The 22,135-nt window shown below is 38.9% G+C and overlaps 1 protein-coding gene across 35 annotated transcripts in view; it reads left to right on the forward strand.

Moving 5' to 3' along the window:
* Window positions 1-22,135, forward strand: part of GPHN (gephyrin) — a 233,308-nt gene that overhangs the window by 42,036 nt on the left and 169,137 nt on the right. For all 35 annotated transcript variants that reach the window (XM_083604388.1, XM_083604375.1, XM_083604383.1 and 32 more), the window contains exon 3: window positions 20,515-20,572. In XM_083604388.1, the coding sequence (XP_083460514.1) occupies window positions 20,515-20,572 (58 nt within the window). The remainder of the gene's footprint in view (window positions 1-20,514; window positions 20,573-22,135) is intronic.

Raw genomic sequence — 22,135 nt, forward strand, 5'->3', positions numbered from 1 at the left:
TCTTGTTGAAGGCAAGTAAGAAATTTGATAAATAATAATGTGGAGTACAGTTGAATAATTGGAAATTAAACCAATTCCTGCCAACTTATCCACTTCCACCTTTTAACACAGAAATAGGTAAAATGTTGCAGCTTTCTTTTAAAAACTGGTGGCTATTTCTACTTTGATGGACCTTATTTTGGTTTGTGTGGAAGGTGTTAATTTCTTGGATAAAATACTTTTTGGTTTCATTGGCCTCCACTGGTTGACTCCTTTTGGCGAGTATTGGTCCTTTCAGGAGTTTGTTTGTGTGTGTGTGTGCGTGTGTGTGTTTGTGTGTGCGTGCATGCGTGTTAAATCTTACAAAAGGAGCTATCTCTCCCTATAATTATTTTTAATGTAAACTTGTTCAGGTTTTCCCTCAGTGTCATTTTAAACACACAATTATGGAATGAAATTGTGGGAGAGAAAATTAAACCCAGATTTTTTATTTATTTTTTACTTCTAAATCCAAGAGTTTGTAGCAGGAGACTACTTCTAGGAGGTTAACAGATTAGTCTCTGCATACATTGCCTTTTATACTGTAAAACAAAATGGTCAATTGTTTTCTTCCTTTTGTGTTTATATAATATGTACCAAATATGTACCAAAAAAAACCATTAAAATAAGCACATGAGACAAAATGGACATAAATACATACTGAAATATTTGTTCAAAACACAGGAATGTAAGAAATAAAAGTCCAGGAATTTCTGTAAGGAAAATACACTTGAAGAATTCACATTTCCCCTGGCACCAGTAGTTCCTAGCTTTCAGCTTTAACATCAGTTCAGCTGTATTTAGAATCACCTTTAGTTGCAGCAAAAGTCCAAATAGCACTTATTTTGCAGTTCATTTTTCATGATGCCTTACTCGGTAATCTCAAATTGCCTCAGCCCTCTTACCTTACAATTTGAACTTCATTATTATTTTTACTTAACTCAATTTCAGAGAATTTCTGCTGTTGAAAAACCTATAAAGTTAAGCTTCCTTGTTAAGGAAAAACCAACATCCATCACATATGGAAAGGTGGGGCATCTCTACTCATGCTGTCAGTGAAATTTATCACCACTTCTGCAGGGGGGGGGGGACCTGCTTTGGATAATTTCACAGTCCTTTGGAGCTGATTATGGGGCCACAGAACTTTGTTGTTGTTTAGTCACTTAGTCGTGTCCAACTCTTCGCGACCCCATGGACCAGAGCACGCCAGGCACTCCAGTGTGGCATAGTGGTTAAGAGCCAGTGTGGTGTAGTGGTTAAGAGCAATAGACTCATGATCTGGGGAACCGGGTTCGCGTCTCCGCTCCTCCACATGCAGCTGCTGGGTGACCTTGGGCTAGTCACACTTCTTTGAAGTCTCTCAGTCCCACTCACCTCACAGAGTGTTTGTTGTGGGGGAGGAAGGGAAAGGAGAATGTCAGCCGCTTTGAGACTCCTTAAAGGGAGTGAAAGGCGGGATATCAAATCCAAACTCTTCTTCTTCTCTTCTTCCTGTCTCCCGCAGTTTGGTCAAACTCATGTTGGTAGCTTCGAGAACACTGTCCAACCATCTCGTCCTTTGTTGTGTCCTTCTCCTTGTGCCCTCAATCTTTCCCAACATCAGGGTCTTTTCCAGGGCGTCTTCTCTTCTCATGAGGTGGCCAAAGTATTGGAGCCTCAGCTTCAGAATCTGTCTTTCCAGCGAGCATTCAGGGCTGATTTTCTTAAGAATGGATAGGTTTGGTCTTCTTTTTGGCAATCAGTGCATAGGAAGTAGCCTTATTTAGCTTTCTCTTCTTGTCACAAAGTTAAAAGAGCAAAAACATGAACATGTGGAATAGCTGCCTTACAACTGCTTTATATTCCCTTTGTCACTTCTCCACAGTCTACAACCCACTGAAAAATGTGCATTTTTCAGATTCCTTCTTCACGTAGTCCTGGAAGATGCTGTAAATCAGACTTCCTCAACCTCAGCCCTCCAGATGTTTGAGACTACAATTCCCATCATCCCTGACCACTGGTGCTGCTAGCTAGAGATCATGGGAGTCATAGGCCAAAAATATCTGGAGGGCCGAGGTTAAAGAAGCCTGCTGTAAATGATAGAAAGAAGGAATAAAATCTGGGAATTGGAGTTGGTAGAGAGATGGTTAGTGGTGGTAGTTTATAGATGGTAGTGATAGGGGGCAAGATTTGCCTGATAGTTCACTCCTTGCTAAATGCTACACTGCAAGATAAGGTTTTGAAATCCTTTTATTAATTATGTTATTCAGAAAACCAAAACATTGGGAAGTCAGGATTGAAAAAATGTGATGTCCTTTGGCAGGTACTATAACTGTAGCTGGTTTGCAGAGGAAAGAGAGACTTCTCCAGCAAAATTTCATCAGCTTTGAAGAGTATCATTGTGAGTTTGGAAGCATACACTTTTGGCAGCTTAAAATAAGAAGCATTACAGCTATGAAACACACCTTGACATTTATCCAGGATAGTAATATGCATGAATAAGCATTTCAAGTCAGGTGATAGGGCTTGGAGAAAAACCAAGTGAGTCTTTGATTGCCGCTGCAAGGGATAGCATTGCTTTTTGTGCTCTGAAAAAGATATTCAAGGTAAAAAACAGCCTACTGCCATTATGGTGATTTGCATTAAAGCCTATTAATAGTAACTCTGCTTTAAAATAGTGGGTTTTGAATGAATGTTTTTTATCTTTAGTTTGATGCTCTGTGGGCTTCCTATCCTTTTGTAACCTAGTTGTCTCTAGGTTTTCCATAGGGACAAAATACCAGTTTTTAAAGTAGCTTCACTGTGGTCCTTCACTGAGCTTGTTGTCTTAACACTTTCTTTTTCCTAAGTCACCAATTTTGTGCTGGGTAAATATGCTGGAATAAGATAGATAGAACATAAATTGGAATTAGGAAAATCAAGACGGTATATAAACATAGCCTTTATTTCATAATTACAAAAACTTATGGGGTGACCATATTTGGAATACTATAAATATTTCTGGTCACTGCACCGCAAAAAAGATATTGTAGAGTTGGAAAAGGTTCTGAAAAGGTCAACCAAGATGTTCAAAGAGATGAAGCTATATGAGGAAAGGTTGCAGCGTTTGGGACTTTTTAGTTAAGAGAAAAGGCAAAGAAGAGGCAAAATGATAAAAGTTTATAAAGTTATGCATGACGTGAAGAAAGTGGACAGAGAAATTATTTTCTCCCTCTGTCGTAACTGCAGTGCATAGACATCTAATGAAGCTGAATGTTGGAAGACTGAGGACAGATTAAAAAAAAGTAGTTATTCGCATAAGGTAAAGGTAAAGGGACCCCCTGACCATTAGGTCCAGTCGTGGCCGACTCTGGAGTTGCGGCGCTCATCTCGCTTTATTGGCTGAGGGAGCCAGTGTACAGCTTCCGGGTCATGTGGCCAGCATGACTAAGCCACTTCTGGCGAACCAGAGCAGCACACAGAAACGCCGTTTACCTTCCTGCCAGAACAGTACCTATTAATCTACTTGCACTTTGACGTGCTTTCGAACTGCTAGGTTGGGAGGAGCAGGGACCGAGCAGGGATTTGAACCGCCAACCTTCTGATTGGCAAGTCCTAGGCTCTGTGGTTTACCCCACAGCGCCACCCGCATCCAATTATTCACATAGTGCATAGTTAAATTATTGAACTTGCTCCCATTGGAAGCAGTGATGGCCACCACCCTGGATGGTTTTAAAAGAGGATTGGACAAATTAATGGAGAATAAGTATACGAATGGCTACTCGCCACAATAGCTGTGCTCTTCCTCCACTGTCGGATGCAGTAATGCCTCTGAATGTCAGTTGCTGGAAGCCTCAGGAGGGAAGGGTGCTCTTGTGCTCACGTCCTGCTTGTTGCTTTCCCACAGGTAACACAATGGGTGGCCATTGTGAAAACAGGATGCTGAATTAGGTGGGCCATTGGCTTGATCCAGCCAGCTCTTCCTATGTTCTTATGACTGTTGATTCATGCACATGCTCCACAATGTCCAGTGACTATACACGGTGGCTGAGTTTCACACACTATCCATTCAAGTTGCAGCAATCACCACACAGTTAGTTGAATTAGAGGTTGTTTCCGTTTTGTAGTTTATGTATACACACATTGTAGTTTACATATACATAGTTGCCTTCATTGTTCAAGTAATGAAGTAAAGTCGCTGAACTGATATGCTTGATTGGAATAATGAAATGGAGTGTGGAATAGGGTCTGTAATGCAAAGTGTTATGAAAAGGTGTTATGTGTAGTGTTTATGAAAAAAAACAGAATAATTGATCTGGTTAGAGGAGGCAAATCACTCTTACAGAAATGTTTTTCTTGCCAAGTAGAGTGGGGTTTACTGAAGGAAGGGAGAAATAATTCTGTGATAATTCATTGATTGCTGTACTGCTACATATTTTTGTGCCTTTCCCAAAGGAGTACTTGCTTTGAAAATATCCATCCCTGTATAAAAAAGCACTGTCTTTAAGTTGAAGCAAGGAACATAATTTATTACCTAGTCCCCATTGTAATAAATAGCTGCACTTTAGGGAGTCATCAGCCTACCAACTGTATCTCAAAATGGCTTTTAAAAAGCATTCTTCTTTGTCTAAACAATGAGAGTTGGAATGTTTTATGGGGATTTTTTTTTCAAGTTCTGCATATTTCTCCCCTCATGAAGCTTCAGATCTTTATCATGTTTAATGAGCTGGCCGGTCAAGCATCTGATGCCCCAGTGGGAACTTTCAAAGTCACTGAGCACATTTTCCTTAAACCTAGCTGACATTCCTGTCTGTTGGATTTAATGTGTGACATCCATAGATAAATTACCAATCAGATGGAGCAGACAAAAATTGCTCCACCATGCTGTAAATATGCAAGCAATTTTTTTTTGCACAATTTTAAGATTCTGTCCAGATTTGGAAGCAGTTTAAATGCTTTTTTAAATATATATTGAAACTAAGAACTAGAAACCCAGCTGCCCATTGCCGTATTCTCAGATAAGTTCAACCTCACCGCAAAAAGGATATTGCAAAGCTGGAAAAGGTTTAGAAAAGGGCAACCAAAATGATCAAGGGAATAGAACAACTCCCCCTTTGCGGAAAAACTACAATATTTGTATCTTTTTTGTTTAGAGAAAAGGTGATGGGGGCCCAGGGAATGATAGATGTGTATAATATGCATGGTGCTGAGAATGTGGGTAGTTTTTCTCCCTCTCATAATACTAGATCCCAGGGTCATCCCATGAAGCTAAATGCTGGAAGATTCAATGCAAATACTTCCTCATAGTCAAACTATGGAATTCACCATCACAAGACATAGTGGTTGCCTCCAAGTTTGATTGTTTTAAAAGGGGAGATTAGATAATTTCATGGAGGATAAGGACATGAATGACTACTTGCTATGATGGCTATTTACTATCTCCAGTATTAGAGGCAGAATGCCTCTGAATGGTATCTCTGAAGGCCACTTGCTGGGAATCACAAGTACAGTGGTACCTCTGGTTACATACGCTTCAGGTTACATACGCTTCAGTTTACAGACTCCGCTAACCCAGAAATAGTGCTTCAGGTTAAGAACTTTGCTTCAGGATGAGAACAGAAATCGTGCTCCGGTGGCGCGGCAACAGCAGGAGGCCCCATTAGCTAAAGTGGTCTTCAGGTTAAGAACAATTTTAGGTTAAGTACGGACCTCCGGAACGAATTAAGTACTTAACCCGAGGTACCACTGTATGGGGAGTGTTCTTGCATTCCTTTTCTGCTTCCAGGTTTCCTGTAGGCCACTCTGAGAATAGGATGCTGGACTAGATAGGCCTTGGGTCTTATCCAGCAGGGCTCTTACATTCTTAAGCTCAGATAGAATGGACTCAGATTTAATAACACCAAATGATCTGAATGGTTTGTTTTTACCTTTTATATTCCACTACTGCCACCAAGTTTGTTAATTATTATTCACCATGAATACTTGACTTTGGGGTGACTGAGCAAATCCTTAAAACATTAATTTCATGTAAGACATAGCAGCATTGACAATTTTTCCTTCAGAGAGAATGGAAAATCTCAGTCTCTGAGCCTGTTTATTTTTACTCTTACTTTTTCACAGAAATTTTCAAAACAGGAGATCTATTCTCCTAGTCTTATTCCAAACCTAAGAAACTTCTCAACTCTTTCTCCTAGTCCAAAACCCACCAACTGTTTTAACAAACAAATCCTGAACATTCTGTCTTCCTGTGTACTCTCCCTCCCCTCCCGTAACATTCAATCTTTTAAACAATTCTTTCCTCTGTCCAGTCACACTGCGGAGTGCAGCTGACTAGAAGGGTAATCAGCTACAGGGAAGGCTTCAGGGCTGGCAGGAATCCAACTGTGAGCAATCTTAAATAAGGATTTACCTTATGTCCAGTGTCACATTTGGGGAGTAATGTAGAATGCACCAAGCACTTGATGACCCAGAAAATGATTTTGAGGGCTAGAACTGTGGGTGGCTTTCCCAGTGTTTCACAGTTAACTCAATGATTTCTGTGAACAGAAGGCCTCAAATTCACAATCATGTGGGAAACATTAAAATATGGAGTCTGTGTTCGTGGGCTTGAGCACTAGAGCCCTGTAAATGGAACCTACAATAAAGGTTGCAGTATATCCTCACTACCTGGCAATTCAGAGTGCCCAACAGCCGTGCTTTCTTCCAGGATACACCATTACAGCCATCCCAGTGCCTTCTCCTTCCCCCATCCTCCCACAACAGTTAGTCAACATCTCATGGTTACTGAAGGTGCTTAGTCTTCATTGCGGGGCTATCTGCCCCATATTTATATTTATATATTATTTTAATAAAGAATAAGAGAGTGAGAGACTAATGCTAAAAAGTTCCTAAGAGGTGAAAATTGAGCTGGGGAAGTCCAGTTTTGAAGTCCTAAATTTGCATATTTTGATCAAAGAAAGTAGATTCAAACGGCATTATAGCTAGTTTTGGTTATGAGTAGGTCCTTTGTTGTGACACATGTGATTGTAGTGCATTGCTTAGAGGGCACCCAAGATGAGCATGGACATTTTCTTCCAATAAATTTACTTTGTTCAATTCTTTAAAACTGTCAGCTAATAAACCTTCTATGTGAACATGATGGATGACAGCGATGGTATAGGGTTTTCCTTTTTGTACACGCCCCCCCCCCAAAAAAAGAGAGTGTTGGTGAACTTCCTGTCACAGCTAGTCTGCCCAGCTCCTTGTAGAATTTCTAAGCTTTTTGCCCAGGATCTTTCTCTTTAGTCCAGCTGCAGGAAAAGTAAAGAGAGAAGCTCCAGACTTATGTTCCCAAAGCCCAGTGGATCTAGAACTTAACAAAACCTTGTGAAATATCCTTAAGACACATGTGGTGAAAATTCCAATGAGAAATTCCAAAGAATTGCCCTTTAAAACCAAGGAAGCCAAATGTCAAAATATAAATAATTTTGTTGGAAAGGGAAAGAAGGAAAAAGCAAAGGTAACAGTCACATACATATATACACTTATGCATGGAAATAAAATCAGTAAAATCAGTCTAATTTAGCTATATGTTGTACGTTTCCTGATTGAACAGAATCTCAGAGGACAGAGCATGTGCATAGTTTGCTGTACTAAATGGGTTTCTGAGAAAGAACATATTTGAATTCCTGATCATCCAAATGTTCATGGATTAAAAAAGCTTGGGCTCAGTAATCCATGCTCTGATAACATCCTGCAGAGAGATTACTGTAACACATTCTACATGGTGCTACCCTTGAAGAAGGGGAACTGCAGCCAATACAGAATATTGCAACTCGGTTGCTTTTGGGAAACAAGGAAAAATCATGTCATTCCAATTCCTAAAGTACTGCCCTGGCTGCCTCTCAGTTACTGGGCCTGATTCAAGGTTTTGTTACTGATATATAAAGCCCTAAACAACTTACAGCCTAAGTACCTGATAGAACATCTTGCCCAATATCCTTCCGTCTGCTGTCAATGATCAACAGGAGAGATAGGCTGTTATAGTCAAGAAGTTATGTTAGTGCTACTGGGTTTCTCCCCAGTCTTCTCCTGCATGCTGGATATTGGCTCAGGATGGGGCTGGGAGAGGGTTGATCCTTCCATCTGGCAAGCTGAAAAACTTGCATTGACAGAACAATTGCAATAGCACTATATTGAATTCCCCATTGTGTTATTTTGTTCTTGATTGGTTTTATTTTGTGCTGTAAGTGCTTTATGCAGTTTTATATTGTTAGCCACCCTGGGTTCCTTGTGAAGAAAGGGTGGCACATGAAGTAAATAAATAAATATGTTTCTAAGAAGGCAAGGATTGGGGATAAAGTCTCACTTACTTGTGGGAGCTTGTGGCTAGATAAACAAGCTTCTTTCTTAAGACAGCATGCCATTTTGTCCAGTAGACAAGAAATCTTCATTTTTGATATTGGTAGTCTAGGTGGCCAATGAGACTTTTACTTAGAGGACAAATCCACCTCCCTAATGCTCTGAACTTAGATTATGAAAGTCCTTGTCAATTCCAATTAGAGGGGCCATGTGAAAAGAGCTTAACTCCTGGATGTTTGTTCAGGGACAAAACTCTGGATATCTGTTTACCTATTACAGTGAACTACGAATAATGTGGGTTGGTGGAATGATTTTTATTATTTTTTGGTTGATGTTGAAGGCAGGAAAACCGTTATATGGCCACAGTCTTAAGATGGAAACCATAGTTTTAAGATTATGACTACATGTATGGTTTCAATATCAGCTAAAAATATTTTCTTTTCCCCCTGCATTGCTCTGTTATTTATATATTCATTTATATACTGTTTAACTATAATAGTCTCTATTACCAGCTAGCCAACAAGGTTCTGGAGAACTTGGAAGCTTGCTCACTATATTGCGATATTTTGGTTGGCCTAGTATTGACCTAATATGGATTTTGGAATTTTCTTGTGGGCCAACACCATTTATTTTTTTTACAGGGAATAAAAAATCCCAGACACTCTAGGTTGTACTTTTGACCTACATTGGAATAAAGTGGTTTCTAATAGTAAAATGGGATAATTTTTCCAAATAGGATCATAATAGACTTACCCGACATGAATCCTGCCCACCCAAAGAATTGTGTACTGCTTAAAATACTGCCTCTTGATTGGGAAAAAATGCATGCAGGCAATTCCCTTGCTTAAAATTGCGTAAGGATATATTGGGTGTGTTTATACCCGGAATATCCCTTATGGGGAACAAGATTGCTGTGCTCCAAACTGCTTTGGACATCCATGTGTGGCTATATTTTAAACTAGCTATTTGCTTATCAGATGATTGACTACTGAATTGTTAGTGGGATCTTGCTACTGACATAATGCATATTGAACTATATTTGGACTTATTGTAGTCATGCACATACTACTTTGACCCATATATGGATATTTAGTGTTGTCAGAGCACACCAGTTAGGTGAAGTAGAAAGGAGTACCCCCACTGCCGCCCCCATATGTAGGGTGAAGATCAGGAAGAATATTGTCTCAGCTTGACCACATAGTTGCTCAGCTCAGTTATGAGCGAAAGAACTTTCCTGGCCACTGGCCATGCTGGGGCTGAATACAGTTTATCTAGCAACATTTGGAGGGCCACAGGATCTCCACATCTCCTCTTGAAAGAACTAAAGTCTTTAAGTCAGTGAAGTTTATTGTAAAGATTTTATATATATAATCAAAACAAAATTTTGATTGCACAGGGTTAACTGAACTAAAACAACTGATCTCCAAAGTGTGTTGGTGATGTATGGGGGAAACACCAAGGTTCGTCAAGGTAGTAGGTGGTGGTCTGGATCACCACAAATGCACTTTAGCCTATATATCTGCTGTTGTTGAGAAGCAAACATCATTCTAAATTGTGGATTGGAATAAATTCTAATTTGATTTATTTTTATTCACATCTCTTAGTATAATCAAGATTATATATACATAATATTTAAGTCTGTGAATATGTATACACTGTATAAAGTATATGATAAGTATAATAAATGCTGGCACTGTGTTTTTCTATAAACACCTCCTGTGTTTTGAATTAACAATCCAACTACCATATTTCCCCGTGTATATCATGACACCTATACGTACCATATTAACCCAATTTATCATTAAAAATTTTAAGAAAAAAAGTTGTCTTATACATGAAAAAATACAGTATTTAATACAGTAAACACACAGTAAAAGTGCTGTTAATTCATTGTTTACTGGGGAGAGTGGATTTCATATGCTATGCCTATCCCTTTAGTTATGCATATGACAGTGTCGTGCAGTGGTTAGATAAGGGAAGGTTGCCAACTTTGGAGGCCCATGGGCACCTGCCTCCTGCAACCACACACTCCCTGACCTCTCCATCACATATGCCATCACATGCCCCCCACTCCCCCAAACACTGAAACAATACATTTAACGGAACCCAATATTTTCCTTTCCAAAAACCACAGAAATCAATGATAAAAAACCTGTCAGTTTTCTCATGTTTGCTCGAGCTCCACAATGTGTGAAATTGAAAGCTAAGAATGATTTGCATGCAGATACAGCCCGTGATCAGTAATGATGTTGTGCAACATCACAAATTGTACTTAAACAACTTACCCTTCATGAATCTACAGTTTTTCTTGGTCTTTTAAGCACAAATCCAAATAGGAAGGATGAAGTAAGTGCTTGGGGTCACCAAATGTCTCATTTTGTCCTTTTCCTGTTTTGCCTTATGAAGTAGCGAAGCCTTGCTGCATTGTCATTGGAATCTTCCTGTGAGTCAGCCATGCCTATTTCTTACTACAGGATGAGTTAAATAGTGGGAGATGAGGGTCTCCTCTGATGCAGGAGTGGTACTTGGGGTGTGGTGCCATGTAGCTCTGTTTCATAGCACCATTGTGACTAATGATGATACCAGTAATGAAAAACGAGAATATGAAACTCTGTTTCATAGATTTTAATGAGGCAACAAGAAACGGCATATCTTTGCAGCGTGAGGCCAGTGAACATTCAGACTTTGAGAAGACATGGATTGCTTCATTTTTTACATTCCAGTGCATTTGTAGGGCAATACCTCTTCCCCTATAAAAGGTGTTCACAGGGACTTACATAAAGTAGGAAGTTTGACAGCTAAGCTGTGAAACCTTAGTCCATATATATTTTTCTGTTGTGAAGTGGTGTGGGAAAAGTGGAATTTGAAGGAAAGAGGTGATGAGCTGGAAGAGGATGCAAAACCCTTCCACATATCACTTCTTTTCAACTGCAGCACTATACCATGCATCCTGTTTTATTTGCAACAAGCAACTCAAGTTCCAAATCAATCCCAGATGTCTTGCAGTGTTCCTTCTGCTGGAAATCTTAACATGGTAGTGAATGAATATTCTGCTGTTCTTCTTGTTCATGACATTCCATCTTACTGTACTGCCATACACAAATACCCTATGTAGGGATAGCGGATAATTATGACAAAAACAAATGGGTGCAGAAATTACTGCTGTAAGCTATGAACATTTACTTGGATGTAAGCTACATTGAACCCAGTGAAACATATTCTGAGTAAACATGTAAGATTATACATGTAAATCTCATATATAAGATTGGGTTTTTACTCCAAATACCATCAGAACAGTAGTCTATGTTGTTGTTGTTGTTGTTGTTGTTGTTGTTGTTGTTGTTTAGTCGTTTAGTCGTGTCCGACTCTTCATGACCCCATGGACTAGAGCACACCAGGCACTCCTGTCTTCCACTGTTTCCCGCAGTTTGGTCAGACTCATGTTTGTAACTTCGAGAACACTGTCCAACCATCTCGTCCTCTGTCGTCCCCTTCTCCTTGTGCCCTCCATCTTTCCCAACATCACGGTCTTTTCCAGGGAGTCTTCTATTCTCATGAGGTGGCCAAAGTATTGGAGCCTCAGCTTCACGATCTGTCCTTCCAGTGAGCACTCAGGGCTGATTTCCTTAAGAATGGATACGTTTGATCTTCTTGCAGTCCATGGGACTCTCAAGAGTCTCCTCCAGCACCATAATTCAAAAGCATCTATTCTTCGGCGATCAGCCTTCTTGATGGTCCAGCTCTCACTTCCATACATCACTACTGGGAAAACCATGGCTTTAACTATACGGACCTTTGTTGGCAAGGTGATGTCTCTGCTTTTTAAGATGCTGTCTAGGTTTGCCATTGCCTTTCTCCCAAGGAGCAGGCGTCTTTTAATTTCGTGACTGCTGTCACCATCTGCAGTGATCATGAAGCCCAAGAAAGTAAAATCTCTCACTGCCTCCATTTCTTCCCCTTCTATTTGCCAGGAGGTGATGGGCCCAGTGGCCATGATCTTCGTTTTTTTGATGTTGAGCTTCAGACCATATTTTGCGCTCTCCTCTTTCACCCTCATTAAAAGGTTCTTTAATTCCTCCTCACTTTCTGCCATCAAGGTTTTGTCATCTGCATATCTGAGGTTGTTGATATTTCTTCCGGCGATCTTAATTCCGGCTTGGGATTCATTCAGCCCAGCCTTTCGCATGATGAATTCTGCATATAAGTTAAATAAGCAGGGAGAAAATATACAGCCTTGTCGTACTCCTTTCCCAATTTTGAACCAGTCAGTTGTTCCATATCCAGTTCTAACTGTAGCTTCTTGTCCCACATAGAGATTTCTCAGGAGACAGATGAGGTGATCAGGCACTCCCATTTCTTTAAGAACTTGCCATAGTTTGCTGTGGTCGACACAGTCAAAGGCTTTTGCATAGTCAATGAAGCAAAAGTAGATGTCTTTCTGGAACTCTCTAGCTTTTTCCATAATCCAGCACATGTTTGCAATTTGGTCTCTGGTTCCTCTGCCCCTTGGAAATCCAGCTTGCACTTCTGGGAGTTCTCAGTCCACATACTGCTTAAGCCTGCCTTGTAGAATTTTAAGCATAACCTTGCTAGCGTGTGAAATGAGTGCAATTGTGCGGTAGTTGGAGCATTCTTTGGCACTGCCCTTCTTTGGGATTGGGATGTAGACTGATCTTCTCCAATCCTCTGGCCACTGCTGAGTTTTCCAAATTTGCTGGCATATTGAGTGTAGCACCTTAACAGCATCATCTTTTAAAATTTTAAATAGTTCAGCTGGAATACCATCACTTCCACTGGCCTTGTTATTAGCAGTGCTTTCTATTTTTTTTAAATAGATTTTTATTAGTTTTCCATACATTCAAATCATTTATCCAAATTTTACCAAATTTTAACAAAATTCATATTTTGGACTTCCTTTAACTTCCCTGACAACCATCCATTTTTACCCTTTAATGCGCATTTCTTTAATAGCTTTGCCATTTGTCTTCCCTCCTTTTTCTATTTACTTTCAGCAATACCTCTTTAAAAGTTTTTACAGTGCTTCTTGAAACCCCACTAGCGTTGTTTGCACCTCACATACATTTTTCAGATAATCAACAAATTTTCCCCAATCTTCGATGAACTTTTGGTTTCGAACATATCTTATTTTCCCAGTCAGTTTATCCAGTTCCGCATAGTCAGTCAGTTTCATTCTCCATTCTTGAATCGTCGGTATGTCCTCTTGTTTCCATTTCTGGGCCAAAAGAATTCTTGCTGCCGTAACTGCATACTGGAAGAGTCTAAAGTCTTTTCTTCTTATATCTTTTCCTGTAATCCCTAAAAGAAAAGCTTCTGGTTTCTTAGTAAAGGTGTATTTTAACATCTTTTTCAGTTCGTTATAGATTGCTTCCCAGAAGCTTTTCACTTTCTTACATTCCCACCACATATGGTAGAATGTTCCCTCTTTTTCTTTACATTTCCAGCATTTATTACATGTTTTGTACATTTTTGCCAATTTTACCGGGGTGATATACCATCTATAAAACATTTTCATGACATTCTCCTTCAACCCCATGCATGCAGTAAACTTTAAACTTTCCTTCCATAATTTTTCCCATTCTTCAAATTGAATATTATATCCAAAATCTTTGGCCCACTGTATCATTACTGATTTAACCTCTTCATCTTTCGTATTCCATTCTAACAATATCTTATACATTTTAGACAGAATTTTATATTCATTAGCTATAATCTCTTTCTGGAACTTTGAATCTTTTTCTGCATATCCACTTTCTCTTATATCTTTTTTAAACATTTCATTTACCTGAAAGTAATGTAACCAATCATATACATAATCTTTAACCTCTTCGTATGGTTTTAGTTTCCATTTTCCTCCTTCTTTAGTTAATAATTCTCCATATGTCGCCCAATTGCCTCGCATGTTAATTTTCTTAACACTCATAACCTCTAACGGAGATAACCAGTGAGGGACTCTTGGTTCTAGGAGGTTTTTGTACCTGTCCCATACTTCTATTAAAGAACTCCTGAAGATGTGGTTCCCGAATCCTTTATGGACTTTCTTCTTGTCCGCCCATAAGTATGCGTGCCACCCGAATCTGTTATCAAAACCTTCTAAATCCAATAACTCCGTGTTTTCTAATTTAATCCACTCTTTTAACCAGCAAAGACATGCTGCTTCATAATATAATTTCATATCTGGCAGGGCGAAGCCTCCCCTATTAGCAGTGCTTTCTAAGGCCCATGATGCTGTTAGCAGTGTCTTTAAAGTACAGTCATACCTCGGGTTACGAACGCTGCGGGTTGCGGACCGCGCCAAACCCGGAAGTACTGAAATGGGTGACTTCTGGGTTTCAGCGCTCGTGCATGCGCAGAAGCGTTGAATTGCGTCACACGCAGACGCTGTAGTGCTGCAGGTTGCAAATGTGCCTCCCGCATGGATCACATTCACAACCCAAGGTATGACTGTCCTCTTTTACACTAAAAAGTGAAGGGAATGGGAAGGCTGTGAATATGATGTAGCATATGCAGGATTTCTAGTTTTCCCTGGCTGGGTGCTAACAGCTGGGTGCATGACGGGGTACAAAATCAGCAGGTGAATTGCTCTCATTACTATGTATTCCTGCTAGGAAAGCTTTATCCATTGGATTTCTACATATCATAAGGCTACAGGGGAAAAAGTTGAAACATCAGACTTTCAAGACTCCCAATGAAGAAATTGAAGATTGTTCAGAAGTCGCAAAAACAGGATTTCAAAGAATACAATGCTGTGTATGTTTACTATGGAGAAAGCCTCTCTAATCTCTTTATCAATGGATAAAATTTCTGAGCTAAGCATGCTTCTTTACTGATATCAGAGAATGAAAAAAATATTTTTGCAGCTGTTGCTCATGTCATAGGACTTTTGGGGTTGGAAGCTCTTGGGTGGAAGTCTTATCGGCTACTGCAGCAAAAACAAGGAATAATCTTATTGGGTAATTATAATAAGATATATTAATGAAACTGTTTAATATTTAATGCTGCAATCCAGTTTATGGATTGAATTCAATGATGCTTACTTATGAATAGACATTTATAGACTTGCCCTGTATGCAACTGTACATTTTTTCAAAACTGAGAGAAATTTGCTCAGTCCCCTTTTTCTCTTCTGGAGCTTCAGATGGAGGCTCCCCACCCCCCACCCCAGTACCTGTTTGCCCCTGCCTTTAGAGCCTGAAGGGTCCACCTCTGTCCCACATCTCGCTTCTCAGTGTCAAGCTTCCCTCTTCCCCTTTTGCCAACCACTAGGCTTGGCTAGCAGCTTCCCTGCTTTCTCTCCTCCTCTCCCATCCCCCACACTGCCATCCTTTACCACAGAGAATGATCTTCCCGGGTGACCTCATTTCCCCTTCTCAGCAGTCACTACAGGATGTAACAGACTAGTGAGCAGCTAAAGGGGAAAATGCTTTTCAAATGAACACAAATAGATCTGTGTAGAGAGAAGCACCAATTTTTAAAAGGTACACATGTACACAAATAATCTCTGTGGGGAGATGGCTAATTGATGGGTAATTAGTTACTTCATTTGCTATGAAAAGACAATGACAAAACACACACATACTTTAAAGAAGCACAAAGCACTTCAAAGGCAGTGAGGAAGGGGGAGATGCAGAGAAGGCTGTGAAATCCTGTAGTAAATGCAATAATTATGCCTCAGAATAATTAAGATTCTGCCCATGGTGTGGACAGTGAGAAGAATAATGTATTTGGCAGCAACCAAACTGCAGCAGAACAGAGACAACTTGTCTTAGGGTGAATACATGAAGCAATGAACATGGCTAACTTAATATATCCCTACTGGTGAGCCTGCATATGGATGGAGCTAGAATAAAGTTTCTTCCCACTATAACCTATCCTGCTAATTACTGGCATAAGCAAGAAACAAACATGGGTCAACTGACAGGAGTATACTTCTAGCAATAAGGTTAGACCTAGGTGCTTCATAAGGCAATGTAGGATTGGAACAATGTCAGTCACTTTTGCTCTATTGCAAGCACTTCATCATCCCCTTCTCAATTTGGGCCTTAAAAACCCTAAAAGGAAAAGTGTGGGTGCATGGAGGGTAAGTTGTAAGCAAGTATCATTTGTGGTGTTGCACATCATTACTGATCACAGGGTACGTCTGTTAAGACATCAGCTTTCACTTCCAGTGTTCTAAATTGTGAACTTTTAGCCAACATAAGATACCTATAACTCTGAACATAAACAGCATTCCCCCCCCCAATATTGAATATAACCCATGAGAAAGTAGAACATATGCATGATGGATCTGATAAAATGTGAGTAGTGTGTGCTTTAGGAGGGAAACACTCAATTTTAATAATTAGTTTTTGGACGGCAGTGAAATATATTGTATTATTTGAATATTATTATCTACTGAGCAAAAGATCATGTTAATTAAAGTGGCATCTGAGCACTTCTGCAAATAACAACAACTAGGCTAGATGGAGTTATTTTTAGATTGCTTCACTGAATTCAGCTGACTCATTTATTAAGGTTTTAAAAGTGGCTTAGTTTATTGCAATTTTCTAAACATAAAATTGTATATAATGAAATTACATTAACAGAGCAATATGGACCACAGTCCCAAAACAACTATAATTTTATTTGAAATCTGATTTCATACTAAATGTGTCTCTAAACATGGGTGGCAATAGGGAGTGAAGCTCTACTATTTCAATACTTCAGTTATTCATGACTGTTGTACAACACAATTCAACACATACCAAGGCATTCAACAACAAAAGACCTGATGTGGAAGAAATCAAAATGATAAAATATTTTATTTTCCATATTCTGTAGTTTGGGATGACAGACCACAAACAACAAGGCACATTCTCCCCAAATGTGTTCTTTGATTTGTTCATACTATCTCTGTATAAAATGAGTTCTTTAAATAAAATTTAGCAAAGCATTTTTTTATATTTAGAAGTATAGTGCCTGTTACTAGCATTATTTTTAGAAATGTGTGCAACAACTTATGCTAAACTGGTCAGCAATAGCTTTCTATAGTAGTATTAAGGTACTATTAAGATGTTACTGAAGCTTTCTAGCTCACCCAGATAAGTTCTAGCAGCTCTTTGTCATTTCTCCTGAAGTTAGAAAGCAAGAGGAGAAAGTTGCTGATCCTAAGGCAAAGATGTAAGTAAGCTGGAACTAAATCCACAGTTGATCACAGAGTAGTACAGCTGTCCCCAGCCTTGCATATGTCTTGAACTACAAATTCCATCAGCCCCAGTCAGCATGACCAATGGTCTGTAACAATGGGAGTTGTATTCCCAGGATGGGGAAGGCTATTATGTAGCCATACAGTTTGGCTAAAAAAATACCAAACAGATGAGGAGCGCAAGTTATGCTCTGCACACCCAAAATCCAAGATTTAAATGACAATTTAACTCTTGCTCCCTAACCCTGATTTGAAAAAAGGACATGGTTAGAGATAAGAAATGGCTAGTTTTTAGGAACAGCGAACCTGAAGCTTTATCAGATTACTTTCAGAAGCTGTAATCTTTATGCACTGATTGACTCCTTTGTAACTGGATTGCACAGTATTGGAAATCTTTCTCACCTTAGATCAATACATATGGTGTCAGAGCATTGAAAAGGTGTTCCTGTAACAGAATTTGGGTCAGTGAAAGATTTAATTTGAGTGTCTGACAATTTTCTTAGACTGAGCCAATTTCTAGAAGCGTGTGTGTAGTGCCCACATATTGCATGTTTACTTTGAAAAGCACTAATGTTACACATGTTTCATGCAACAATCAGTATGTTTAGCTAACTTGCGAGAGTGACACTCAAAGTGACACACAAAACAAAGGTGTTAGCCCATAAAGAAGCTTGGTAACTATTTTGTGACTCCTGTTGGTCCTGATTTACTTTATTGTGGGTTTTGAGAATAAACTAACAAAGATGGGTCTTTGTTTGTAATATAGGCCACAAGATTGAGAAAAAATATGTTACCCAATTTTGGAGTTATTTTTTAAATTGAAGTTGGCTCTTGTATCAGTGATATAGAATGTCTAGTACATGGGGACTTACTTCCTGTAGGCTACTCCCCCCCCCCCAAATTCCAGAACTCTTATTAACAGAAATTTGTTCAGAAGGTATGTAATTATATACTGGTGTATACGTAATCTACATTGTAAGAGGGATCTATAAGACACCCCCATGTATAAGATGCCCCCTATTTTTGGGGACTCAAATTTAAGAAAATGGGGGAAGATGGCCCAGAGTATAAGACACCCCTTAATTTTTGACATTACTTTTAAAGGGGGAAAACCTAGTCTTATAAACGAAAAAATATGGTATTTCACATGGGGAGTTGCAACAAAATGTAACCACCACTGATGGTATTCTGATATTTCCTGCTGGTGTGTTGGGAAGAGGGAATGACAGTGTTTCCAAGCCACTAGATGTTTTCATGTGGGCTTAACTTTTGAATATAGTGTAGGGTCAGATTGTGGAATGGATTCCTAGATTTTACCTGGGCTATCAATTACACTGTGTAATTATGCAATTTATAGCAATTTCTTTAAGAACAAATCAAGACAGACTTCAGATCAATAAAAGCAGTGAAAAGCTTACCACCAGTGTATTCCTCTGCCAGAGGAGTTAATACACTGCAATGGTCTAACATTGAATGACTAGCTTTGAACCCAATCTGTTTTTCACCAGTGATGCTATTAGTCTCTATCCAAGATAAAAGCTTACATTTAAAAAATCTGACATAAAGTTTCCCAATAACTGAAAGATGGTGATGGTAATTAGATGGATTAGTCCTAACACCTTCTTTTCAAATAGAAACTATAATTGCTTTGCTCCTAATGTCAGGGGTCTTTCCAGTTTTGTTAATAGAAGTAAAAGAACTGAGAGTAGAGGAGCCCACCATTTTGGATGTGATTCTTAAGAGATCAGGTAGTATAGAATATGGGTCAGAGGCTTTGCCAGGTTTGAGCTGGGCAGTCAGATCAATGATATCACCAGAAGTTACAAATGCCACACTGGAGGTGGTTGAAGAATTGACAGATTCTTGAAAACTTTCTGAAAAATAACTTCCCACTTGCATGGAAATAAACAAGTGGGAGTTTCAAAGTGATTTGTTAGTGCCCCCGTAGTAATTTACTACTCTTTTTTTCAAGGGCACATATTAGTAAATTCCATTTTTATCTCTGCAGCTCTTTTCTTCTGGTAATATCTAATATTAATGCAGATTAGAGGGAAAATTGCTGGCACCTAGCAGGGAAAGAACGTATAAGTATTTGTACTTGTTTTAACTGCTGGAATATTTTAGCTGTTGTAATGTGTTTTAATTGAAATGTATGCTTCATTCTGTACTGAATTTTATTGGTTTGTGACCATAATAAGCTTTTTCTACTACTGCATAGACCTCTATATACCGTACTTTTCTGTGTATAAGATGAGGTCCCCCCCCCAAAAAAAATTTAAGTTTAAAAACATGGGTCGTCTTATACATTTGTTGTTTAGTCGTGTCCGACTCTTCATGACCCCATGGACCAGAGCACGCCAGTCTTATACATGGAATATAGCAATTAAATATATAAATTGATACGGTACTTGCCGCTATACGTGCTCTGGCAGTTGCAGCTCCTCGCAGTGGTGAGCCGCGGGCCCTCCATAGTCTGCTTGCCTCCTCCCACTCAGCCCGCCCTACAGCTGGGAGTGAGGCTGAAGGCGGTGTGCATGCACACAAAAGCTTATACCCAGAACAAACTTAGTTGGTTTCTAAGGTGCTACTGGACAATTTTTTTATTTATTTTGACTGCGTCAGACCAACACGGCTGTCCATTAGAAGTACTTTACTGAAGTTTTGCTTTGTTAACATCTGATCCTTGCTCATGCAGAAGAGAAACTAGAGATGAGACATTTGTAATATGCAAATAAAAATTGCAAGCACATTTAAAACAAGAGCTTCTTTAAACCTCATGTATGCAAATGTCCACCATGGTAGCTAATGTACCAACTTCAGATGTTTTGTCTAGCATGCCAGTGTGCACTGTTGCAGCAATGCATAAGCTTCTTGGGTATCTAAGCACAGTTTGCTCCTAGAAGTGAACCCTAGAGATGGGCTTACGTGGTTAGCATCAACTTGTTTATTCCATATTGTTACTGGATTCTGAGAATATTTTCTTTTCCAAATTTCAGGTTAGGCGGGACTGTATCTGCATACAAGATAGTGCCAGATGAAATAGACGAAATCAAGGTATCATTTTAATAACCATTTTTGTTCAGTGCTTTAATTTTTTTATGTATGCTGAAATGTACAATGATGATTTACTGATTTAAAATTAAATTAATGAATAATTAAATTCAAGTTTCTGGTCATTCAACAGCTACCACAACACCTGGAATAACATAATGGAAGTATTGCTTTTGTCTTTTCTATTCATTTGTTCAAGCTCCTTTTTACACAGAATGTTGATTAATTATTTTAGCTGCAATTCTGCAAAGTCAAAACCATTTGCATCAACCTGGGAAACAGCACAAAAGCTTTCCTGTCATACTCTATTTTTAGCTTGTGTATTAATTAATGCTATTGAGCATTTAATTAGGCAATAGTTAAGCTCTGCTTTCTAGTCGAATCAGCAAAGTAAACTGGCTAATTTTTTTAACTATAACAAAATGGTGTGGGGCATCTTAGACTAACAAGTTTCTTACGGCATACATTTTTGAGGACTACAGTTTATACCATCAAGGTTTATCCTGACCTGAGTTTTTTAGGGGGTGGGGTGAGGTCAGGATGACACTTCATTCATCTGCTAATATGGATTGTGGTTCACAAAAGCTTACATCATAACAACTTGTTAGTCTTTCAGGTGCCACAAGGCTCTTTTGGGGTTTTTTTATGCAACAGATCTACTCTCTGTAAATTTGATGATTTGGCTGATGGTTCAACATAAAAATCTTATTTAGAATACTTAGAATATTTAAAGATTCAGTCTTCTAAGTTATTCACAGAAAGCTGTGAGAAGAATGTAGTGTAAAAATCTTATTTTTTAAAGGATTGTTTTAAATGTAGCAAAATAGTCCTTGGTAAAAAGTGAGAAGCGATTACTCCTTATCCCAAATCTCACAGAGCTAGGAATTTGTCTACAACTGTTGCTTTCAGCTTGAAATAGCTGGCCCAGACACAGAGGGCAGACTATAATTTCTGCTCTACCTTTCAGATCAGAGATGCTCTTGTTTCCTAAGGCAATTTGGAAATATTAATATGCAGCATTCCTCAAAAGAAACAGAATATGCAGACAGACAGTGGGGCAATTTGCCAGATTCTTATAAAAGAAGCATTTACTCTGCTTGGCTACCACCCTAGGATTATTAGCTCACCAGCAGCCTAGGTTTATTATTGTCAATTTATCTTCATTATCAAAGAAAGTTTCATATGAACTTTCTTCTGCAGAGGCAAGACTATCCTAGCAGCTTTAGTAGAATCCATTACAATCCTATGCTAAGATGTGATGTTCATATTTGTTTCCAATATTTTAACCTCTAGTTTAAGAATTGCTTTGGGATTATGATGAAACCTATTATTACTACACAGAATTATGCAGTTATTCCACTCCATCCCCTCAGTGTTAGTTCTCTGAAGCAACTAGTAGGAGGAGTGGAAGGAATTGGCGTTATTTTTTCTTGTATGAGTTCAATTTTAAAAGACGCATGCAAGTCATGACAAATCCACACAATTTTAAAGGCAGCCAAGAAAGATATATCTATGTTATAAAACAGTTATATAGAAAACCTCTTAGTGCATCCTAACATGTTGTGT

The sequence above is a fragment of the Podarcis filfolensis genome (genome assembly GCF_964270895.1).
Source record: "Podarcis filfolensis genome assembly, chromosome: 1".
NCBI classification, from domain to species: Eukaryota; Metazoa; Chordata; class Lepidosauria; order Squamata; family Lacertidae; genus Podarcis; species Podarcis filfolensis.